The sequence below is a fragment of the Psittacula echo genome (assembly GCF_963264785.1).
Source record: "Psittacula echo genome assembly, chromosome: 3".
NCBI lineage: Eukaryota > Metazoa > Chordata > Aves > Psittaciformes > Psittacidae > Psittacula > Psittacula echo.
Window position 1 is genome coordinate 119,614,585 of NC_137736.1, and position 20,364 is coordinate 119,634,948.

At 38.7% G+C, this 20,364-nt stretch overlaps 1 protein-coding gene across 1 annotated transcript; it reads left to right on the forward strand.

Annotated features, from left to right (window-relative positions):
• Positions 1 to 1,186: 1,186 nt before the first annotated feature.
• Positions 1,187 to 20,156, forward strand: RAB38 (RAB38, member RAS oncogene family; the record flags this gene model as incomplete). The annotated part of the gene is made up of 3 exons (XM_080613184.1): positions 1,187 to 1,442; positions 9,134 to 9,414; positions 20,004 to 20,156. Exons 1-3 carry the CDS (start codon positions 1,238 to 1,240, stop codon positions 20,154 to 20,156), a joined length of 639 nt encoding a protein of 212 aa, XP_080469310.1. The 5' UTR covers positions 1,187 to 1,237.
• Positions 20,157 to 20,364: the final 208 nt, after the last annotated feature.

A 20,364-nucleotide genomic window follows, 5' to 3' on the forward strand; every position in this document is an offset into this window, starting at 1 on the left:
AAATCCAGCTTTTTGGATAGATGACAAATTTATAATGCCATTTCAGTGCACATTTGGATAAGAACTCCATCAAATAATATTTCAGTTAGTGTAAAATGTGTTTTATTTTATCAATATCATCAATAAATGTAAAAATCATTTCCACAGAATGTGAAAATTCTGGGGTTTTTCTATCAAAACTGTTAAAAGAATCAAATGCCTATAGGCAATGGACAGGGGTCTCCAGCTAAGCTGCCTGGTTGAACTGTCCCTGTGTTCGTTTAAAATACAGGGTCAGTCGTGTCAGTGGAATGATTTACTCAAATGCATTCAATTGTTTGCAAGTTTGATATCACTTATTTTGGAAAACAGAGGACTGTTGAGACCCTGGCGTTCATATGCTCTAATGCTGTTCTGCTTTCATAACTTCTGATTATCGGAGTCATGGGATAAATCTGGATTTTTTTTTGCATTGTAGAGTCTAACTGTAATTAAAAGCAAAGCATAAACTGCGTGCTGCATTCATGCTTATAGATGCAGGCAAACAACTGCAATCATGTTAAAATATACGCATCTGTTGTAATTAAATTCCATGGATTTTAAATGGATTAAGTTGAATTCATCCAGCCCTCCCAGTGTGGACACAAGTACAGATGCTTTATATTGCTGTAACCACCCCTTCTAGTGATACAACTGCATTCACACTGACTAAAACCAAATCACATCCAAAGTTAAAGTCACACTGGTTTAAGTTTTTTTACTTTAAAGGAGGAGTGAACCTTCTGAAAGGAGATTTCTGCTTTTTTTTGTGCTGCGACAAACATGTTAAAGATGTCTGGGAACAAGCATAGGGTGATAAATTGTCACATACAAAAACCGGCGTGTAAAACCAGTGCACAACAGAAACCCTGTCCTTCCAGCGAGGAGCAAAGCAGGGAGCAGGGCTGCTGCATGAATTTTCCTGCAAGGTCTTTAGCAGCCAGACTAATCCCAGACACACCTCGTGCTGATCTTTACACACATCACACAAAACTTTCTGGGAGACTTTCATCCCCCAGTCCCTTGCTTACTTCATCTCCCAGCAGAGCTGCCTGCTGGACCTGGTGATCCTGCTTCCTTACAAAGGGAAAGAGCCTCCACCTACCTTGGTCTCCTTCCCTCCCCGGTTCCTCACTCCCTCTCTCCCCCTCGGGCTGGCAGGATTCCTTGGGCAGAGCATGCAATCAGTTCGCAGGGAGCAGCCGCAGCCACAGGAAGGATGCAGAAGCACAGTCAGAAGGAACACCTCTACAAGCTGCTGGTGATCGGGGACCTGGGAGTGGGCAAGACCAGCATCATCAAACGTTATGTCCACCAGAACTTCTCCCCTCACTATCGGGCCACCATCGGGGTGGATTTTGCCTTGAAGGTGCTGAGCTGGGATGCTGAGACTGTGGTACGGCTGCAGCTGTGGGATATTGCAGGTGAGTACAGAGGAGAACTCTTTGCCCCATAACCTATCCAGAGACAATGCAAAATATAGACCCAAATTAATTTCTAGTAATCCTTAAGTTGGAAGCTACCAGCGCCTGTGTGGTGAGGGGGAAGAGATGGAGGAAAGAAAACTTTATGGGCAGATTGACATTTTGGAGTTTCCTAAAGCCAGCAGACCTCCAAACAAGGAGTGTCAGGGTGAAACCTGCCCTGTCTGATGTTCCTTAAAAGCCCCTAGACACGTATGGGGACATGGGCACCCTTCTTCGAATGCCCCACTTGTTCTGCAGCTATCACTGTTCAGTTTGCCTCATTATACTTACAGATCTCTGTGACAGGAGGGAGAGAAACAAGAATTTCCTGTTACAACTGTTTATTTGGTGAGATGAGGGGTTGAACAAGATGGTTGAAATAATTTTTATAGTTTAATAAATAAGGAAAAAGTATCGCTGAGTTCCTTTCTCAAAACACCCTCCTTCTTCCTTTCTTTCCCTTTCTTCAGCCCAATGAAACATAAACACCTTCTGACATGCTTTGAAAAGAGAAGTGTTTCTCTCTGGCAATAATCCTGGTTGTTAAAATTTATTTACTCATGTTTACTTGTCCTTATGCCAACGCCAAGCAAACGAAGACCATTTGCTTTGTTAGGAGCAAAAGAATAAAGAAATAGAGCTATCCTTGCATGCTTACATAATTAAAACCCCACAGACTTCATCTCTATTGCTGTCAGGGCTTTGGAGTTTTTGTATTTGGCTTCCAATTATATCCACAATTTTTTTTTGGCACCCCACTTACTAGGAATTAATTACTTCTGATTCAGTCCACAAAATAGAAGTTTGTCTTGATGGCATCTCTTGCATGCTTTAAGCAATGATTTCCATTTAGTGTCCTTAGGAATCCAAGTCCAGCTGTAACACAATACTTACAGCAAAAAGGAAGGTATTTTAAAACCTTAATTAAATCAAGAAGTTACATGCGCTAAGCAGGGAATAGAGGTGAATGTTATATCAGCTGTTAGGCAACTGGGCCAGCCTGTGGCCTGAGCTGTGGGTTCAGTGATCTAGTCTGGAATGGCACAGAGTAAAACTAGTGAAATGGGAAAATTCTTGGCATTCTTAGGAGCGGAGGGAGTGCCTTTCTTCTGCACTGAGCTGCCTCATGTCTGAGCTCTGAATTTGGCACCAAGGCACCAAAACTTATGCAACAACACTGCAAAACATGCATAACCTTGGCTTTTTTGTAATCAGTAAAATCTTGTGGGTTTATGATATTAAATACCTATGCGCTCAGTTTATTAAGAGTTGGAATAATGGGTCAGGCATTGCTTTTATTGCTCACCAGTTGTAACAATAAATACATACATATCCAGAAGTTTTCTGCATGCGAAAGAGCATTTAATGGTAGATTCTGAATGCATCGGGGACTTAAAGAATGTATTTTGCATGGCTTGTTTCAGAGATGTATTACGCTACTAATCATGTGCTGGCGGATCATATGATGTAGCTTTCAGTCAGGCTGCAGAAGCAATTACACCGAGTTGTAGTACTGAATGACTAGCATGCTTTCTGAGTTATCACACATGACAGAGAGAATTACACCACAGTACTAAATTTCATATGAATTGCCCAATTCAAAGCATCTCTGTGAAGGTCAAGACAGTGGCCAGTAAGAAAGAGTTGCTGTCTCAGTTTTAATGACTTCTGTGTAAAGAGCTTCAGCTGTTGATAGATGTACATAGCATAAGTTCTGTATGCAACGCACTGAATTCAGATCAGTGTGGTGCTGGCATAGAAGTTACCCTGAATAAGGCATCTGGCTGGTGAGAAAAAAAGATGTTTAAAAATGAAAGCAAAGTAAAACGGTTTAGAAATATGGAGGGAATGGAAATGCTTTATCCTGGCTGTGTCTGGTCACAAATCATCACTTGGAAAACACAAATATGAAAGGAGAAGAGAAAGGAAAGTAAAAACTCTGGTCTCAAAACATCCTTTTTCTTTAGGTAGAATTTCTATTTTTAGACTATGTTTAGCTTTGGGGATAAAGAAATAAAGTTTTGGTCTCTGACCGTGTTGAAGGACGTTGGCTTTGCATTCAGGACATCTTAAATTGAAGCAAATGCTGCAAATCTATCAATAATGTCTCATATCAGTATTTTCATGTTTCTATAAGTATGTGGGTACATGTATATATATATATCAATTACCATTTTAGCTCTTACATCCTCTCCTCCCTCTCCATTACACAGCCAGTGAACTCACCACTAAGTGTAATGTGCACTTCACTGTGTGGGTCAGTGGGTAGTGAATTGTTTAACAATGTAGAAATAATCTTCTCAGAAAGGTTTTGAGTAAAACTGGTGTCAAGCTCATCTGCATTAATAGCAGGATTTACATACACAGTGACTTAATTGGAGCAGTGACATACTCCAGCTGTGCTAGGACCAAACAGTTTACCCTCTTTTACCCTTACAGACATAAGAAGAAAAAGCAAATTTGGTTCATCTGGTGCTATCTAATTTCATAGATAAATGTAGTTTGTATTTCTTTAAAGTATTTTTCTATATTCTTTGATTTGGCAAGCAAAAGTATAATAAGATCTAATAGCTAAATGCTGAAACTACATTTATTTAGCTGAGACATCAATGCTGAACAATAAAGGAACTAAGCATTCGAAAATTGAATTCAGGGATAAGGTAGGTTCTGCATCACATGCTACTACCTTAAGACTTGGGTATTTTTTGTAACAGATAATATATTCCTGAAGCTATAGTTGTTAGACAGGAATAACTGGACAAAGCTTTGTGGTTTATGCTGTTACAATTTCTGTACCAAGACGCTGGCATTAAAATCTATGGTTTTATGTCCGATTCAGTCAAGTGCCTCAGTTTGTGGTGACTGAATTTTCACTATTGTGTCTGGGTTGAGATATACGTGGTAAAATTCACTTTGTCTTTAATTTCCTCACAGCAGTTCCAAATTATTTCATTGAATGTCCCAAATTCTCAGTTTTGGTGTTCATGTCCCTGTGAATGTGTGCCATCACCTCTACTCCTGGGTCATGCATCTTTAAATCTTGGTCCTCAGTCAGCTGTTTTTGTTTCTTTATCTTTTATGCTGCCTCTGTACAGGTATCCTTTAAATTAATTAACAGACTGATGGAAAGCTTTAAAAGAAACTCTTAATCCTATTTTGAGCAAGAGCTCTGTGATGTGGTGGCCCCGCAGATACAGGCTGGGGCCGCATTTGCAAGAAACCAACTATTGCCGGCAGCAGGTCTGGGTGTATTTGCTATTCACTCCTCTGCAAGGCTGCTCTCAGTGCTACTGTCTGTGCTTTGTGTCCACACAGCCCTCAGATCACTGAAGACCAGCTTTAGCTGCAGATTTACTGCAGGGAGCAGCAACGTGGGTGCAGTGGAGGGCAGAGGCCAGCACTTCAGAGCCTTCCCCTTCCACTGCTACTTTTTCACAGCCCTGTCAGCATTGCTGTTATCCCTCCTGCTGTGCATGTGTGGGCTGGATTATTCATTGCTACCCAATATATGCTGGTTTGCCTCTACAAAGCTGGTTCTCATCTCATAAAGAGTTGGACCAATCGTTTGGAGGCATCCACACAATGCCAGTGGTAACAGAACACTTTCATTTCCTTTCCCTGCAACTTTCACCTTTGGAAACATCACGCTTCGCACAGATATGGCCAAATGTTTCAGCAGCTGTAAAGTTTCTGTTATGCTCCAGAATGAGTAAATGGGCTGTTCACTAATGCAAGGCGCAACACATCCACAGCGATTGAGGCTTTTAGCGGCTGCTGAGCACTGCAGTACATATGCATAAATAAGATAGTCATGGTGATTTCTAGGCTAAGTTACCTTGAAATTACTGTTCTGCAAACATAAATAAGTCTCTGCCTGGAGTGGTTTTATTTCAGTACAGATCTGTGATGAGATCCATGGGCCTGATCCTGCTGACAGCGTGCTTTTCCACATTCTGGGGTGGTGAACACCACGTTAAGGCTTTCTTGGGTTTCAGACTGTAAAGGCAATGACTTGAATTCAAGGATGAAAATTATGAAAGTTATATTGAAATGGAAGGTGTGAAGGGTTCATTGAAATGTTTAGATCTTCTCCAGCTTCTCAGTGCTGCCTAAAGCCCCTCTACAAAGCAATGGTGGTTCTCAGAAACTTTTGCCTCTTAGTTCAATGGATGGTGCCAAACTCCATTGGAAAACTGGGCATTAGGCAGTTTTAATTAATTTTTATATTGCACTATAAGTCAGATACTATGGGAGAGATGGTGAGTTTTAGCATTTTACCATTAGTTTTTATAATTTCATCAGAGATGATAGTGGTTAATGGAAATTGTAGGCTTCTGTGCAATTCATGCTGGCAAGTTTATGTGGGGTGAATTTTTATAAGCTATGAAAATTCAGCTGTTGGCTGCTTTAAGCCCATGAAATGATACCTATCCCTGTGGCAGAAGTGCCACTGAGGCTAGGAGAGCTGGGCAGGAAGGTGCTATTTAGACAGGGAGCTCTTCTTAATGGAAATCCTGTTGTTTTGGCACCTCTGTTTCACTGGGTTCACTTCAAAGTGGGGTGGAATTCATCTGGTTTAACAATTAGGTATCTTGTACTGAACCATCTGAGCATAAGCTACTCACCCTGGGCTCACTGGGGGTTGAGGTTAGAGATTAAATACCTCCATGAAGAAGTTTATGAGACCACTCTTAAATGTCTGTTCTTGCTAAGATGCCCTCTAGATCTCTTCTCAGTCTCTGACTACAAAGGGACCCTAATCTTAGATCCACTTCTTAATTTTACAGAACCTAACTTAGGGCTGATGGATCACAACTTAGAGCACCATCTCAGTGGGCAAAGTCCATCAGACTTGTGGGATTTGATGCCAGATGCCAGTGGCCTTGCAAGGGATGCAGTAAAGTACAATGGGACAGATCAAACAAACATTTCACAAGCTCTGACCCTTTCCATGAAAAGCAAAACCCATCTCCCTCAGTCCTTCTTGCAGTAAAATAGATCCTAATGTTCAAGGTTGCTTCCAAGATACTACTGAACGCCTAATGGTTGATCTATTTTTTAACCTACTTACTGCTTAAGCCATTGTGTTGCTGAAAACCTAAGGCCAGATTCTGACACCTTTAATACATCAAACTGTTGACTAATTCTCATGAGTAATTCTGCTAAATGAATAAGTTTTAGGAGCACCATCTAATAGATAGGGATTTGTTCACATAAGGGAGAATCTCTGAAAAAAGAGATTCCTCCTTGGTCCTTAGACACAGTATTTAAATCTCCAAGCACAATGCAAACACTAGAGATCACTTTTTTTACAATGTAAATAAAGTAAAAGTAAAGCTATTATGCAAGTGACATAAAAGTCTTGAGTTTACAAACCACCTTTTTCCATTCAAAACTGCTCAATGTCTTTATGCCAAGTAGGTTCATATCTTTATTGCAACCTATGGGGGGAAAAGACCACTTCAGAAAGGGTTTACACACATTATTCAGCCAGCAGCTCCATTCTTTCTCTCTTTGAAGTGATAATGGAAATTGGTGAGCTCTGTTCCCCTGCCTAAAGCTGTTTTTACAAACACAGTGGCTTTTTTGTGCAGTGAAAAGCCTAGATATCTGCCAAAGCAGGAGGAGGAATCAGTGACATGTTGTCTGTCAGAACATTGTGGGCCACTGTGAGCCAGAAGATCACATCATAAGAGTCTTTTATTCTTCTAATAACTTTGTGATGAATTATTTTATGCTGCTAATTAATAAATTAGTTCTTGTTCTATGACATGTCCCACCTATCTTAGAGATCTATGTTCCAATAAATATGTGTAAGGCCCAAGTTTGGTTCTTACATCATCTACATCTCATCTACGGTGTAAGCGTTTCAAGAACTTTCCAGAAGGATAAAGTATTGCTGAAATACACGATGCATCAAAACCTAATTTTACATGTTTACAAAAATCAGACCTTAACTTCTGTTTGAAGGTACCTTCTTGCAGATGAAAGAAAATTGCTCAACAAGGAGATTATTGAATAGCACATGACTTGGCCATTCATCTGATTAGCCCAGTGATAGGAATCATAAGACATTTTAACAAAACATAGCCATAAGGATCTTTCAATATGAACTCACATTTCCCAGAAATTCTGCATTTTTAGCTTGCTTTATCAGTGGAACACAGTTTGCTTAAGGTAAAAAAACTATTAACTTGAAAAAGACACACACCAACATTTGTTTCCTGTATCATGTGAATAACTTTCTACTTGCTGCAACAGCTAGAGCATAAATCCAAAGATAAACATCACAAATGGAAAGTGTTGACCCCATAAGTGCATTCAGTGCTACTTCCATTAAATGAAACTACATGGTCTAGAAGCCCAGTAATCAGCACTCTTCAGTTCTCAACCCAGCTTTACATCTGACAACACAACTTCCGGATAAAACCTCCACAGGTGGCCTTCCTAGGGTCAGAGGCAGCCTTCTAATCTTCTTGTCTTCCTAACCTTCTCAAAATTATGCACATTGAGAAAATAAGGTTAGAAACAGGTTTTCACTGAACGTTGTTTATTTTTGTCTTGCCTTTTCTCAGCTATGGAAGCATATGTATAAATGCAAGAGTTTTGTTAAACTCTTGTTGTTGCATTTAAAACTGTTGTTGTGAGATATTTCAGGAATTTATAATTCTTCTTTTCAGATCACAGATCAGCAGTAGACATCAATAGAAATTCTGGGTTTTTTTACTTAAAGGAAAATTCTGTGTAATCTATTTCCATTCCTGGAAATGCTGTTTCAAAATTCCCATGAAAACAGCATGTGTATACATCCTGATGGCAAGTGTGTTGTTTTTTATATTGATCATATAAAATGGTAGACATTTACAAACGTCCATGTTCAAACATAATAATATATTGGTAGCTCACAAAAACACTGTAAATAACTTCCAAGAAATACTTTGAATTCAGCAAATAAAACCATAAACCTTCTGAGCAGATCTAATGTGAAACACCTCCTCCCAGATCTTTTCACTGCAGTAATACAGCTCTTTCTTAGAACACTGTCCGTCTTTGCAAGGCTTATATTCACTTCTCTCACTTCTGTGTTTTAGTTTGCCACTAAAGGTAAATTCATAATGACTCTAATGCCTGGTATGGCCTCAGAGTATGTTACGGTTGATTATTACGACTTGCATGAGTGTATGCAGGATCCTCTTCCAGCATGAGCAGATCAATTGCTAGATGTTTCCCGCAAAATACCATAGTATAGAGCAGCTTCCAAACTGATATCTAGATTTCTTGTGACTCCTGTTGAAAGTCCTGTAATGTACACCAAGACCCTTGGTGCCATCCACGCTTAGAATTCTGGCAGCAAAATAAGACTGTACACTGAAGCTCAAGCTTGTCATAAAGTTATTAACTTTCCTTGGATGTTTGCTTTAAAACTCTTTTTTCATGTTATACTTTGTTGTATTTTCATACAAATTACTTTAGCATAGTACTTGTCATTATTTAGACAAACAGCACCTTTCCAGAGACTTACAAAATGAAGTCCTACCTTCAGTAATGTTCTCTTAGAAAACATGCTATATGAAATATTGACTTAGACTGGAAGCAGTGATTTTTACAAGGTGGCAATTCTTTTCTCTCTTCTTCTTTCTTTATCACAGGTCAGGAGAGATTTGGAAACATGACCAGGGTATATTACAGAGAAGCCATGGGGGCATTTATTGTCTTTGATGTTACAAGACCTGCAACATTTGAAGCAGTGACAAAATGGAAAGAGGATTTGGACTCTAAGTTGGTTCTTCCAAATGGCAAGCCTGTGCCAACAGTCCTCTTAGCAAACAAATGTGACCAGGGAATAGATGTTCTTATGAACAACGGCATCAAGATGGACCAGTTCTGCAAAGATAATGGGTTCGTGGGCTGGTTTGAAACATCAGCCAAGGTAACAAACATTTCCATTTATTTTTAAATGTTTCTCCAAGTACGATGAAGTTGGTTCCTGAAATAGTTCACTCAGCTTAAATGTGCACTTTGCAAAGCTCCAGTCTTGGTGGAATTAGTTAAAGGTGAATTTGTAAATTAATACATTTCTATTTCTTTTAGGCCTATTATTGCAAAGCAAATTTATAGCAAAGCCAGGCTGGACAGGGTTTGGGGCAACATGGTCCAATGTGACGTGTCCCTGCCCACAGCAGGGGGTTGGAACTAGGTGATTTTAAGGTCCTTTTAAACCCTAAACTCTCTATGATTCTATGAATTATATGCAACAATCTGAACTGCAGCTGCTCTAATATGATAGGCCAGCAGTAAAGTATGTAACTTGTCAATGACTTATTGTGTACGAGCCTGGGGAGGAAGATGACCTTTGGCAAGACAAAAAAGCTACCTCTTATGAATGATATTCATAATAATATTTCATAATTATTATCAGTGAATTCTCTCTAAATATTTATGCTAACACTTTTCCTGATTTGAGACAATAGCTTTACTGTGCTAGATTCCAGAAAAAGTCAGGAGCGTTGCAGCACTTGTATAATGCTTAATGTTACAAGCATTCATTCTGAAAAGCCTGTAATAAAATAATCACATATCTGGGAAGGAAGGAAAGACTAATGGTCAAAGGGATGAATGAGCTGCTCTGAGGTTCAGTTCCTTGCCTTGGTACAGATTTTCTGGGTGCCTGTAAGAAAATGGAGATAAAAATCAGATAAAGCACTGGGACTTTCAGAGTATAAAGGCCCAAGATACAGTGGCCCTGTGTATCCACTTGACGTGTCTCAGATAATCTCAATGTGTGTAAGATTTGGAGATCTGGCATGTGAAATATTGATTTGAACACAACAATTCAATGGATATTGTGTTTATGAAAGCTGGTATCATCATTAAGCAACTCTGGGGAACTTTTGGATGTGTTAAATGTGAAGCTTTTGATTCTGGTTTGACTTAGATTATTAGTAGATTGAAAGCCAAAATGCTACATTCAATTGTTTAATTTATCTTAAGCACTTTATGAAAGCTTCTTGAGAACCTTTGGAGTGTATATTTGTATTTTAGTCATCTGGTCTTGACTCATTTAAGCATTGATATTTAAAAGAAATCTCACTTGTAACAGCAGAAGCAACAAAATGTGACTACAACAATGTCCTAAACTGCCTCAGGCATTGCATGAACCTAATTTTTACTATGGACGGTGTTTAGTTACGGTTTAAAAAAGAGGCCAAGGTCTCTTACATGTCACTAGAAGATGTGGAGAGTTAGGGAATGATTACAGGGCAACCTATTATTATTTCTATAAGGATTACGTATTCTGGCCCTTTCCGGTATTATGTTAGGTGTCTAACTGTTTTCCAGGTCACAAATAACATAAAGTACCAGGTTGTGTTTATTTGGAATGCAGTTCACCAGTGATGTATCATACTGTATATGGCTGTTTTCTTCAGAATTACTTTTTCTTCATTTCTGATGTGTACATGAGTCTACATTACCTGGGGAAGAGAACTAATTTATTAAAAACTGGGGCATGAGGGCAAAACCACCACAAAAATCACAAGAGAGAAATGAGTAATGACTTGTTTTAAAATGGCTGCATCTAAAAGATTTTCAAAGAGAACAAGAGGGAACAGGATAGACAATGTATAGAGGGCTATAGTTTCATTATTTTGGGTTTAGATTAGGAAAGTCATGCAGCTGGTTACTGCTATTTGGTTTATGAGCAAGGAATCTGTATCACGAATTCCATACATCAGTCCCCAGCAAGCACCTGTCCGTCTCTTAAGAACAATCACAATTATTGTGCCAAGAGCCATTTCAGGTCATGTCACGGAATGAATGTACAAACAATTTCAAAGGTCACAGAGAGGTTTTACCGTGATGATGGAGCCTGTGTCGGGCAGAACTATGGAAGTATAAAGGACAAGTTTTTCAAGTTTTTTCTAAGCCACATAGAATTAAGATTTAGATTTATTTTAAGCAAATGAAATACCTAGATTCTTCTTACTTTATTTATCTCAGAAACCCAAGCAGCCCTCGGCTTACCAGTGCAATCATGTAGAAACAGAAAGAAATCCAGCTATGACAATACTTTTCTTCAAAGGCCGCTGTGAAGGGAACAGTAAGAGTTGAGGACACATGACTTTCTCATCAGATTCTTCTTTTCTGCTGTAGACTAAGGGTTAGGATCTGCTATTCTGTAATCCCCACACCTGATTTCCACCCAGAATTGGAGACTCCTGACTTTAAAATGATGCAAATAAGAATAATTCCACTGAAGCCAGTAGAATAGCAACTTTTAGGCTCAGTGAAATCAGAATAATTTCACCATTTGGTCTATGTTCTGAACTAAAATCTATGGGGTTTTTTTCTAAACAAAAGTCATTATTACTGCTATTTCAAAATACTGTATGTTGCATGTACCTGGTGTCCTTTCAGCCTAGGGCTGAAATAGTTGAACTCAGGTCCTGGGAAAATAAAAACCTAACTATGTTTGCTATTGAGGTTAGAGACTCTTTTCTGAAGGAGAGTAACACTGGCAGAGAAGTCATCACATTGCAGCTAGCAGTTTTAGCAGTTCAAATAAGTAATAACTCTTTTTTTTGGTGGTATCCTGGAATAATTAGATCTCCAGAGGTTTTCTGGAGATGTGCTTGGAAATGTTATAGCTTTTAGAGCAAACCAAATGTGATTTATGCATTTTGGAAAAACAAAGGTGATTACTGAAAAAAATACATCTTTTAGTTCTGATTGTCTTGCAGAAAGCAGAATCATGAAGCTTACCTACCATATTTCAAGCTGTCAGTGGTCTGAAATTTTTTGTCTGTAGAACCGGCAGATTACACCAAAAACCATCACCATATTATTCCCTGGTGCCATTTTACTTAAGTGAACAACTTCAGAATTAAACATTTGAGCCACCTAATGCATTCTCATGTATTATTTTTGATTCTTACATTAATCTAAAGGAAATGGTAGAGGGGTTGGAACTAGATGATCTTAAGGTCCTTTCCAACCCTGACTACTCTATGATTCTATGATTCCATAAAATACTCAGCCTGTTCCAACCTTGCGTTCCTTACAAAGATTGAAGAATTTGTTTTGATAGTTTGCCATGTAATAAGGGCCATGTTGGGCAACAGCACAATGCAGTCACAAGTTATACATATCACCATATATGCAGTGGAGAGACTGTTATCTTTTATACATGCATATTTAGTTTGACCATATTGATTGCAGTCTGAAAGACACATCCCCAGATTGTCATGAAATAACCCTTAATAGTCAATTCTTAAATAAATTTCATGATGACAACTGTTGTGAAAGATTCATTTTTTTAAAGGAAGGAAATTTCTTCTTCCTGCCACACATTTAATTATTCAGCATGTGGCCAGAGTAGCTGAGAGCTCCATTCACATTTCCAAGCCTTTAAACTGTTTTCACCAGCATTCCTAGTTCAAAGAGGTGAGCTTTTGACTTGGATTAGAAAAGCAGCAATTTCAAGCTTATTATCGCCTCATAATGAAAACGGAACTTCTGCATCAAAACAGACAAGTCAGGCAAAACTAAATGGAGTTGAAAATGCCTACTTCAGAAATACCTCACGACTGACCACAGCTGTGCTGTGATTATGCTCCTCTTTTCTTTGCAGTAATTCAGCTGTCAGCGATACAGAATTAGGTGAAAAGACATTCGTGTTTTGTCCAAATTGCCCAGAAGGGGTGGATGCTCTGTTTTTCAGGTCCTCTTTGAACACATCATATTTGGACAGGAAAAAGTTACAGAATCTTTCCTTGTTTAAGAAATCTGGACAATAATGTACTTTTTCTCCAGTTTTTGGTCTGATAGGCAGTCCACAGTGCATCGTATCTCCCAAATGCTGGACTAGGCATCAGAAGTCCTCTTTGACACTGATCTACCAGATGACCTTTAGAAAGTCACTCTCTTCTCTGATTCAGCCTCTTCTTCCACAAAGCAAGGACAGCAATTCTGCTCGTATTACCAGTGAGCTGTGTGAACAAACCAACTTTACTAGCCCTTGTTTAAATTAAGTCATGAATTCTTCAGTTCTTCTGACTGGACAATTACTATGAAAGTTGAAAAAAACCCAAGCTGTACAGTAGACTTGTGATATGTGGTTTTGATTTCCATAAATATAAACAAGGTTTGGACATTTATTTGAATTAAGCTGATACTCTACAGCTAATCTGCTGATCTGGTAACTCCCAACCAAAGCAATCCATTTGAGACTGCCAGATCCAGTTAGGGATGTATGGGTCCCTACACTGTCTTTTTAATTCACTCAAAAAGAAAAACAGCCCAGTCTGACCAATCTCACTGCACAGAGCCCTAGAAAATATTTCAGCTTCTGCCATGAGCCAAGAAATGAAGTTGACATCTAAGGCAGAAGCTTTCAGATTGGATATACAGTTACTCTATGCAGAATGCTTTGCAGAACTTGTTTCCTGTAACTAGAAGAGGAGTTGACTCAGATTATCCCACAGGTATTAGAGTTGTCCTATAGCTCTCTATCACTTTAAAGAAATATGGTATTCAGTGCTGGCCAAAAGCTGGAAATTTGCAGAATCATAAAGTTGTTGAGGTTGGAAGGTCAGCTATTCAAACAATTTCATTGGACAACATCCAACCAGCTATAAGAATTCAATACTAGAAATTCCCTTGTTTTCAAAGTTGCAGCCATAGAAGTTCACATCCGTGAATTTCATGTTTGTGCATCCGGATGGCTTTTAACTTGTATGGTTGTGTTTTCCTAGAAACACAACACAGCAACATAGTACAACATCTTTATAAAGCTCTACTGCTGGCAGTTTCCTGGGGAGCTCTGCTAAGGGAGCATGTGGAGCCATTCTCTCAGACTGCTTGCTCCAGGGGAGTGTAGGTTAAAATATCTTGAAAGTTGTTTCTCTGCTCCTGCATTTTGATGCACTGTAGAGATAAAATGCAGAAGTTGGGAATTAGATGTAATTCCCATCTAATACCTGACTATTTCAGAATTTATAAATGTTTACTTAAGGGAATTTGATTCCCTTCCACTCCAGTAATAGAGTCTAAGGTCATGAATTTAAGCAGTGCTTAGATGTCCCCAAATGCCCATGCTGGGGGCTACGCCTGCATACCCTTTGTTCCTCATCCTGACTTTCGGAGTCAGACTCAAGATTTGGTCAGAGAAAGAAACTACCCAAATGTAGAAAGGGAGCAGTTTTATACCAGAAAACAACCAAACAGAAAAAACTAATATATCTGTATGGCAAAGAAAGAAGCTTCATCTGAAAGTAAGAAAGGCCCATGAAGCTAGCGGAGGCCTTTTCCTTCTGTAAAGAGCTAAGAGACCAGTCTAGTCTGCAGGGATACATTTCATCTATTAAAATGGAATGCTCTAAATGTTAATGTTCTGAATCTGCATTAGAGATGACAGATAAAGGGGAAGACAATCAGAATTCAAAGAAGTTTGCTGAGCTTGTGTACTGCTTTGAGACACATTCAATAAAGTATTTATTTTCCCTTCAGTGGATTGTTGCATTACAAAACTATGACATTATTTCCCATAGCAATAGGTTCAAAGGTTTTAAATCATGCAACTGTCCTTTCCTGCCCTTAGTTGCAATTCTTTCCATGGAACTGCCCTTTAAAAAGGTACATCTGAAGGAGATAGATGTACAAAGCTAACTGTAATTTCATTTGTGTCTTCCAGTGTTCCTTTCTGGCTTTCAGAGATTGCTCCGAGTTATCTCCTTTGCCTTGCTTTGTATTGTAATAAAGAGCAGAATGTGCTGATTTCACTTTTGCATTCCTGCTTGATGGGGTCAAGAGAAAGACCAACTCTAGTAGTCAGACATCATCACAGTAGCTGGGTTTAGATTGATGCAGGGTAAGCCACTCAGTGCTGGATTCACAACATAGTTCTTGCATCACTGACTGTGATAGTGTCTATCAGGTGCTGGGATTTACTGAGGCACGGAAGTCACAAACATGGGTTAGACACCTCAGGGGACAGGGCAAGGGGAGATGCTCAGGAAAGGGTTTCATAAAAGCTAGCCTGCTAAATCAAGCTGTCAATGTGAGAAGTAGAGGAAAAGCAGGAAGAGAGGACTGATAGCAACAAAGGAACCATAATATGGGTAAAATCTTTTACTTTTGATCTTGCAGTAAAAACTCTTCCACAAGCCCTGGGAAGGAAAGGTGTTATTGTGTTCCTACCTTATCATGAGAAGACTTCAAATATGCCAACTCCCACTTTGCAACTAGACACCATGCACTGGGTCATGCAGTTTCCTCTGTCAGGGGCTCTGCTTTTTCTCCATTTGATAAATGACCATAGCAGCACTTCATTATTCCAGAAAGATGCCGTGTAAATCACACATCAAAGATGCAGTGCTGAGTAATAGCAGCCTTAGAAGGAGCATGGGTAGGCAGACCTTCCCCTGTGTTAGGAGAACTGTGAAGCTAGAAGAGGCTGGATAACAAACTTCAGTACTACAGATGTATCTAGTACCATGTCAAGAGCTAGGTAACCTGTGAACCATGTTGACATTGGGAAGTGTCTATAAAGTCCTATAAAGGAGACAGAGTAGGTCCCTCAGTAAGACCTAAAGAAGAGGAAGAGGAAAAAAGGAAGAAAAGAAGAGGAAAAGAGGAAGATAAGAAAAGGCAAGGCAAGGCAAAAGGCAAGGGAAGACAAGGAAAGGCAAAGGCAAAGGAAAAGAAAGACAAGGGAAAAGAAAAAAGTCTGAACTGCAGCAATTATCACAATTCCTGTAGTGTTTTGTGTAGAGCAGAAGTCATAAGGGAGATGACAGTTAAGGGAGATTTCAACACAGAAACCCATGGAAAAGCATCTTTTTGATCTGTGTCATTGGGGCTGCTTCCATGTTTCAGTACAACTAGTAGGGTGTCTGTGATTGCTCCTCTCTGTACAATCTCATGCTCTGATTATTTGTTTCTTTGTATTTGGTGGGTGGATATTCACCTGTCCCTTTTTTTCCTTCCTTCCCTAGACTGCCTTTCAACACCTCCTGCTCTCTAAAATTATCTGGTCTCTGAATGTCTGTGTTTGGATATCAGATCACCTTCTACTGTCTGTGGCTGCTTTACTGCCTAGCAGAATATTGATTTTTCTTTTGCAAAACACACCGGAGGAGGAGAGGTGCAGAAATCAATATTTCATTAGACAGACCAGAATACAGCAACGTCTGATCCAGACCTAGGACACGGAATAGACACCATAGGATTAGGGTTGTAACAAAAGGCACCACAGCATCAGAAAGGAAGTGATCAAGACATAGAGTTGGGACAGTAGGAGTTGCTTTGCTGGCATAAGCACAGGCTCCTTTCAGCAAGTGACTTAACATGTCACTTCTCATCCACATACCAGTTGTCATCTGAACCATGGGAGAAGGCTGGAGCTAACACAAGCTCAAAAATAGCTGTGCTATCTTCTGGAGTCACCCTTCCTCTCTTGCTCTTATGTACCTGACAGAAATTTCCATCCACGCAGCTTAGACAGTTTACATAAATGTTCAGGATGAGAAAATGCCACTCTGATCCAACATACACTATGGACAGGTCTTTTTATTCCTTTCCTCTTATAAAGAACAAAAGGTAGAATTTTATTCACATGGGTGCAAATGCACCCACACATTTTGCTTGAAGAAGAGTTCAGTCACATAAACATCAGCAGGGGCATCTAAAGGAATGGCCCCTGGCAAAGAAGACGGTGGGCATGGACTGAAAGCAGAAGCCTTTTCGGATGGAATGGCCTGAAAGAGCTGGGGATGATCTCTATCTAATTACACTTCACGGATATTCAGTAGATCTTGACAGATACCTACCAGAGAAACAGCAAACTAAATCTAAAATGCAGTTAACATAATAAGGAATATGAGTCAAATATGGTGACTAATTTAATTAAAAATAAGAAAGAGCAGTGCAGAAAAAAAGAAACTTAATTTTCGTATTCTCAAACCCAAATATTTTGACTTTTCATGTTAAAACAATATTTTCATGTTTGAATTTGGCTTTCTTCCCCCAGAAAGCTACAGAAGTTTATAAAGAGGTTTAGTGATCCAATTTTATTTTGGTTTGATTTATGGCTGAAGTAAAACATCATTTTTTTTGCTTCTGAAATTTTAGTCTCAGGTCTGGCACATGGTCTTCCATCCATCACCTGTGGGGATAAGGAATGTCCACCTATACCCATTTTATGCTTTTGGGTTTTAGGGTTCTTTCTCCCTTTCTCACTCTTGTAAAATGCTGATCTTAAGTCTCTGACAAAAAGCGTTTCTGTTGATACATCTGAACATTAATAATTTTGGGCATAATCTCATATAGTCCCTAAGATATTATTGAAACAATGCATTTTGCCATTCCAAGAGAGAAGCAGCACATGGGTAAATGAAGTAGATATCAGTCCATTAGCAAAGGAAAACACAATGCAATAGATTTCAACATGGTTTTGTGCATTTAACAATCTTGTTTTGTCTTCAGCTTTCTAAGCAGTACTGAAAGATTCTTTTAATGTCTATTTCTTCTAACAAAATTTCACAGTGTCCCAAAAAATGATTTGGTGCGTGCTTGAGGAATTTGCTTGTTTAGTCTGAGAAAGCCATGTGATGCAGTAACATTTTAACATCTCAGTACAGAGCTGCCTCTCAGTTCTCTAGCACTTTCTAGGGGATAGTATGTAAAGGATTTGTCTGAACATTTGTGGTTTTTGCAGCCATCTGATATTATTTACAGGTCAAAGATCAAATATTTAAGGTCACTTGTGGAAGTGAAAAAACATGAGAAATCGGAGAACTAATGAATATTTTCAGTTAGATCCCCAGATTTCAGCTTTTTTATTGTGGTGTGAAGGGATGGTCAACGGAGTCTGTGGAGCTTTGCCATTGATTTCAAGGGGATTAGAAATCTTCATGTAATCCGTTACTTTAGCTTTTCTTCTTCATATAGTTGCATCATCTCAACTGAAGCACACACATGTATTTTGGTTTCTTTCCTTTATAGCTGAACTCTATAATTAAACATCTCAGCAGACTGTTTTTGAACATACATAGAATCATAGAATAGTTAGGGTTGGAAAGGACCTTAAGATCATCCAGTTCCAACCCCCCTGCCATGGGCAGGGACACCCCACACTAAACCATGTTATCCAAGGCCTCATCCAACCTGGCATGTGCAGAAAAAGGTTTCACGTGTTAAATTGTACAAGTTGTGTTGAATTGATGCTGAGCATTGCTGAAGGTAGACTTTGTGGCATTCTATGCATGGGAGTTTATGTTCTAAGTACACCAGGCCCCAGATCCAGCTTGGAAATCTCGGTAATCTTAGATGGCAAATAAAAGCATAGTGTTTATGGAGGAAGAGGAGTATGTGTATATATATATACACATATATATACATATATATATGTATATGCGTATATATATAGTATGTGTATATATACATACATATATATACATATATGTATGTATATATACATAAATATATACATAAATATTTATATGCGTTACTCTATGTGTATAATGTGGGGGTGTGATATGATTTCCCGGAAAATTAAAGCTACAGGAGGTTTCTATATCCTGTCATATAGAATAAATAATCATTGCCAATAGTTAGAGTAGAAGAGAGTCTTTTATGCCAGAAAGCCTGAGTTTTTATTCCAGACATATTAGCGGCAGTCATTAAAAGAAATCCTCACTCAGTATTAGTACTTATTCTATATGCTGTTCTGAGCTGTGTCTCACTGATCAGCCTATTTCAGCTTTGCCTATTCTACAAACAGAGTAAGGGTTGCTGCAAATTGAACGTGCTGTTGAAGTAAGGCAGAAGTAGAAAAATGTACTTTGACGTTCCTTCCAAAGTCCTGGAATGAGGATTTCTGACTTACAAAGGAAACCAGTGGTGTTATATCTCTTCTGAAGCAGTACATTTGAGATAAATCAGCCTCAACTAAAAATAAGTGAGGACTTCAGATGATATAGAACCTTTTTACTGTTTTGTGAATAACTTGAAATTGTATCATTTATTCAATGAATCTGGCTCATCATGGGTTTCACTGTGAGCATGTATACAGAAATCTCTTGAAACTGTGGAAAAGGCTTAAAAAATTAGTGTGGTTGATGGCTGTAATTGCTGGTAGGTAATTAATAATTTGAAAATGAGAGTAACTCTTATTCAAACAATGAAATATGCACTCCAAAGCCTTACTTCAGGCATTTGTCTTTAACATCCCTCTGGCACTTTGTTTGGTTGATTGAAGCAATCAAATCACCAAGAGTTTGAAGTAATTTGAAGTGAGCTCTGTGTATAATTTGAAGGAGATATGAATCATAACATACATAAAACCTAACTAACTTAAAAACTACAGTAAGCATTATTAATAAAGTCAATTTTTGAAAGCTGTTTATTAAGGAAAGTAAACTTCTGATGTTGCCTAGAGAAAAGTTTAATTATGCACAGGAAATCTGCAGCCTGGTCTAATTAATATTGACTAATCAACCTCTCTTTCTCTTTCACATGCAGGAAAATATAAACATCAATGAAGCTTCCAGATGCTTGGTGAAACACATAATTGCTAGTGAGAGTGATCCAGTTCAGTCTATTGAACAAGATATTATAAAACCACACTTGAATTCCTCCAAGATTGTCAGTTGTTCAGCTTGCTTCAAATCCTAAGAGACTTCCAGACTATCAAAAGAGCTGAAAAACTATGATTCACAATTTCTACTTTGCCCAACGTACCCAGCCTGCCCACATTGTCCATCAGCAGATTGCCATTTTCTCAAAAATATCCTAAAATTTTTCCACAATTTTTTTGACAACTAAAATTTATTATGTTCATTGATAGTAACTGTTCAAAACTGTCCTTGGCTATTGGTCAAAT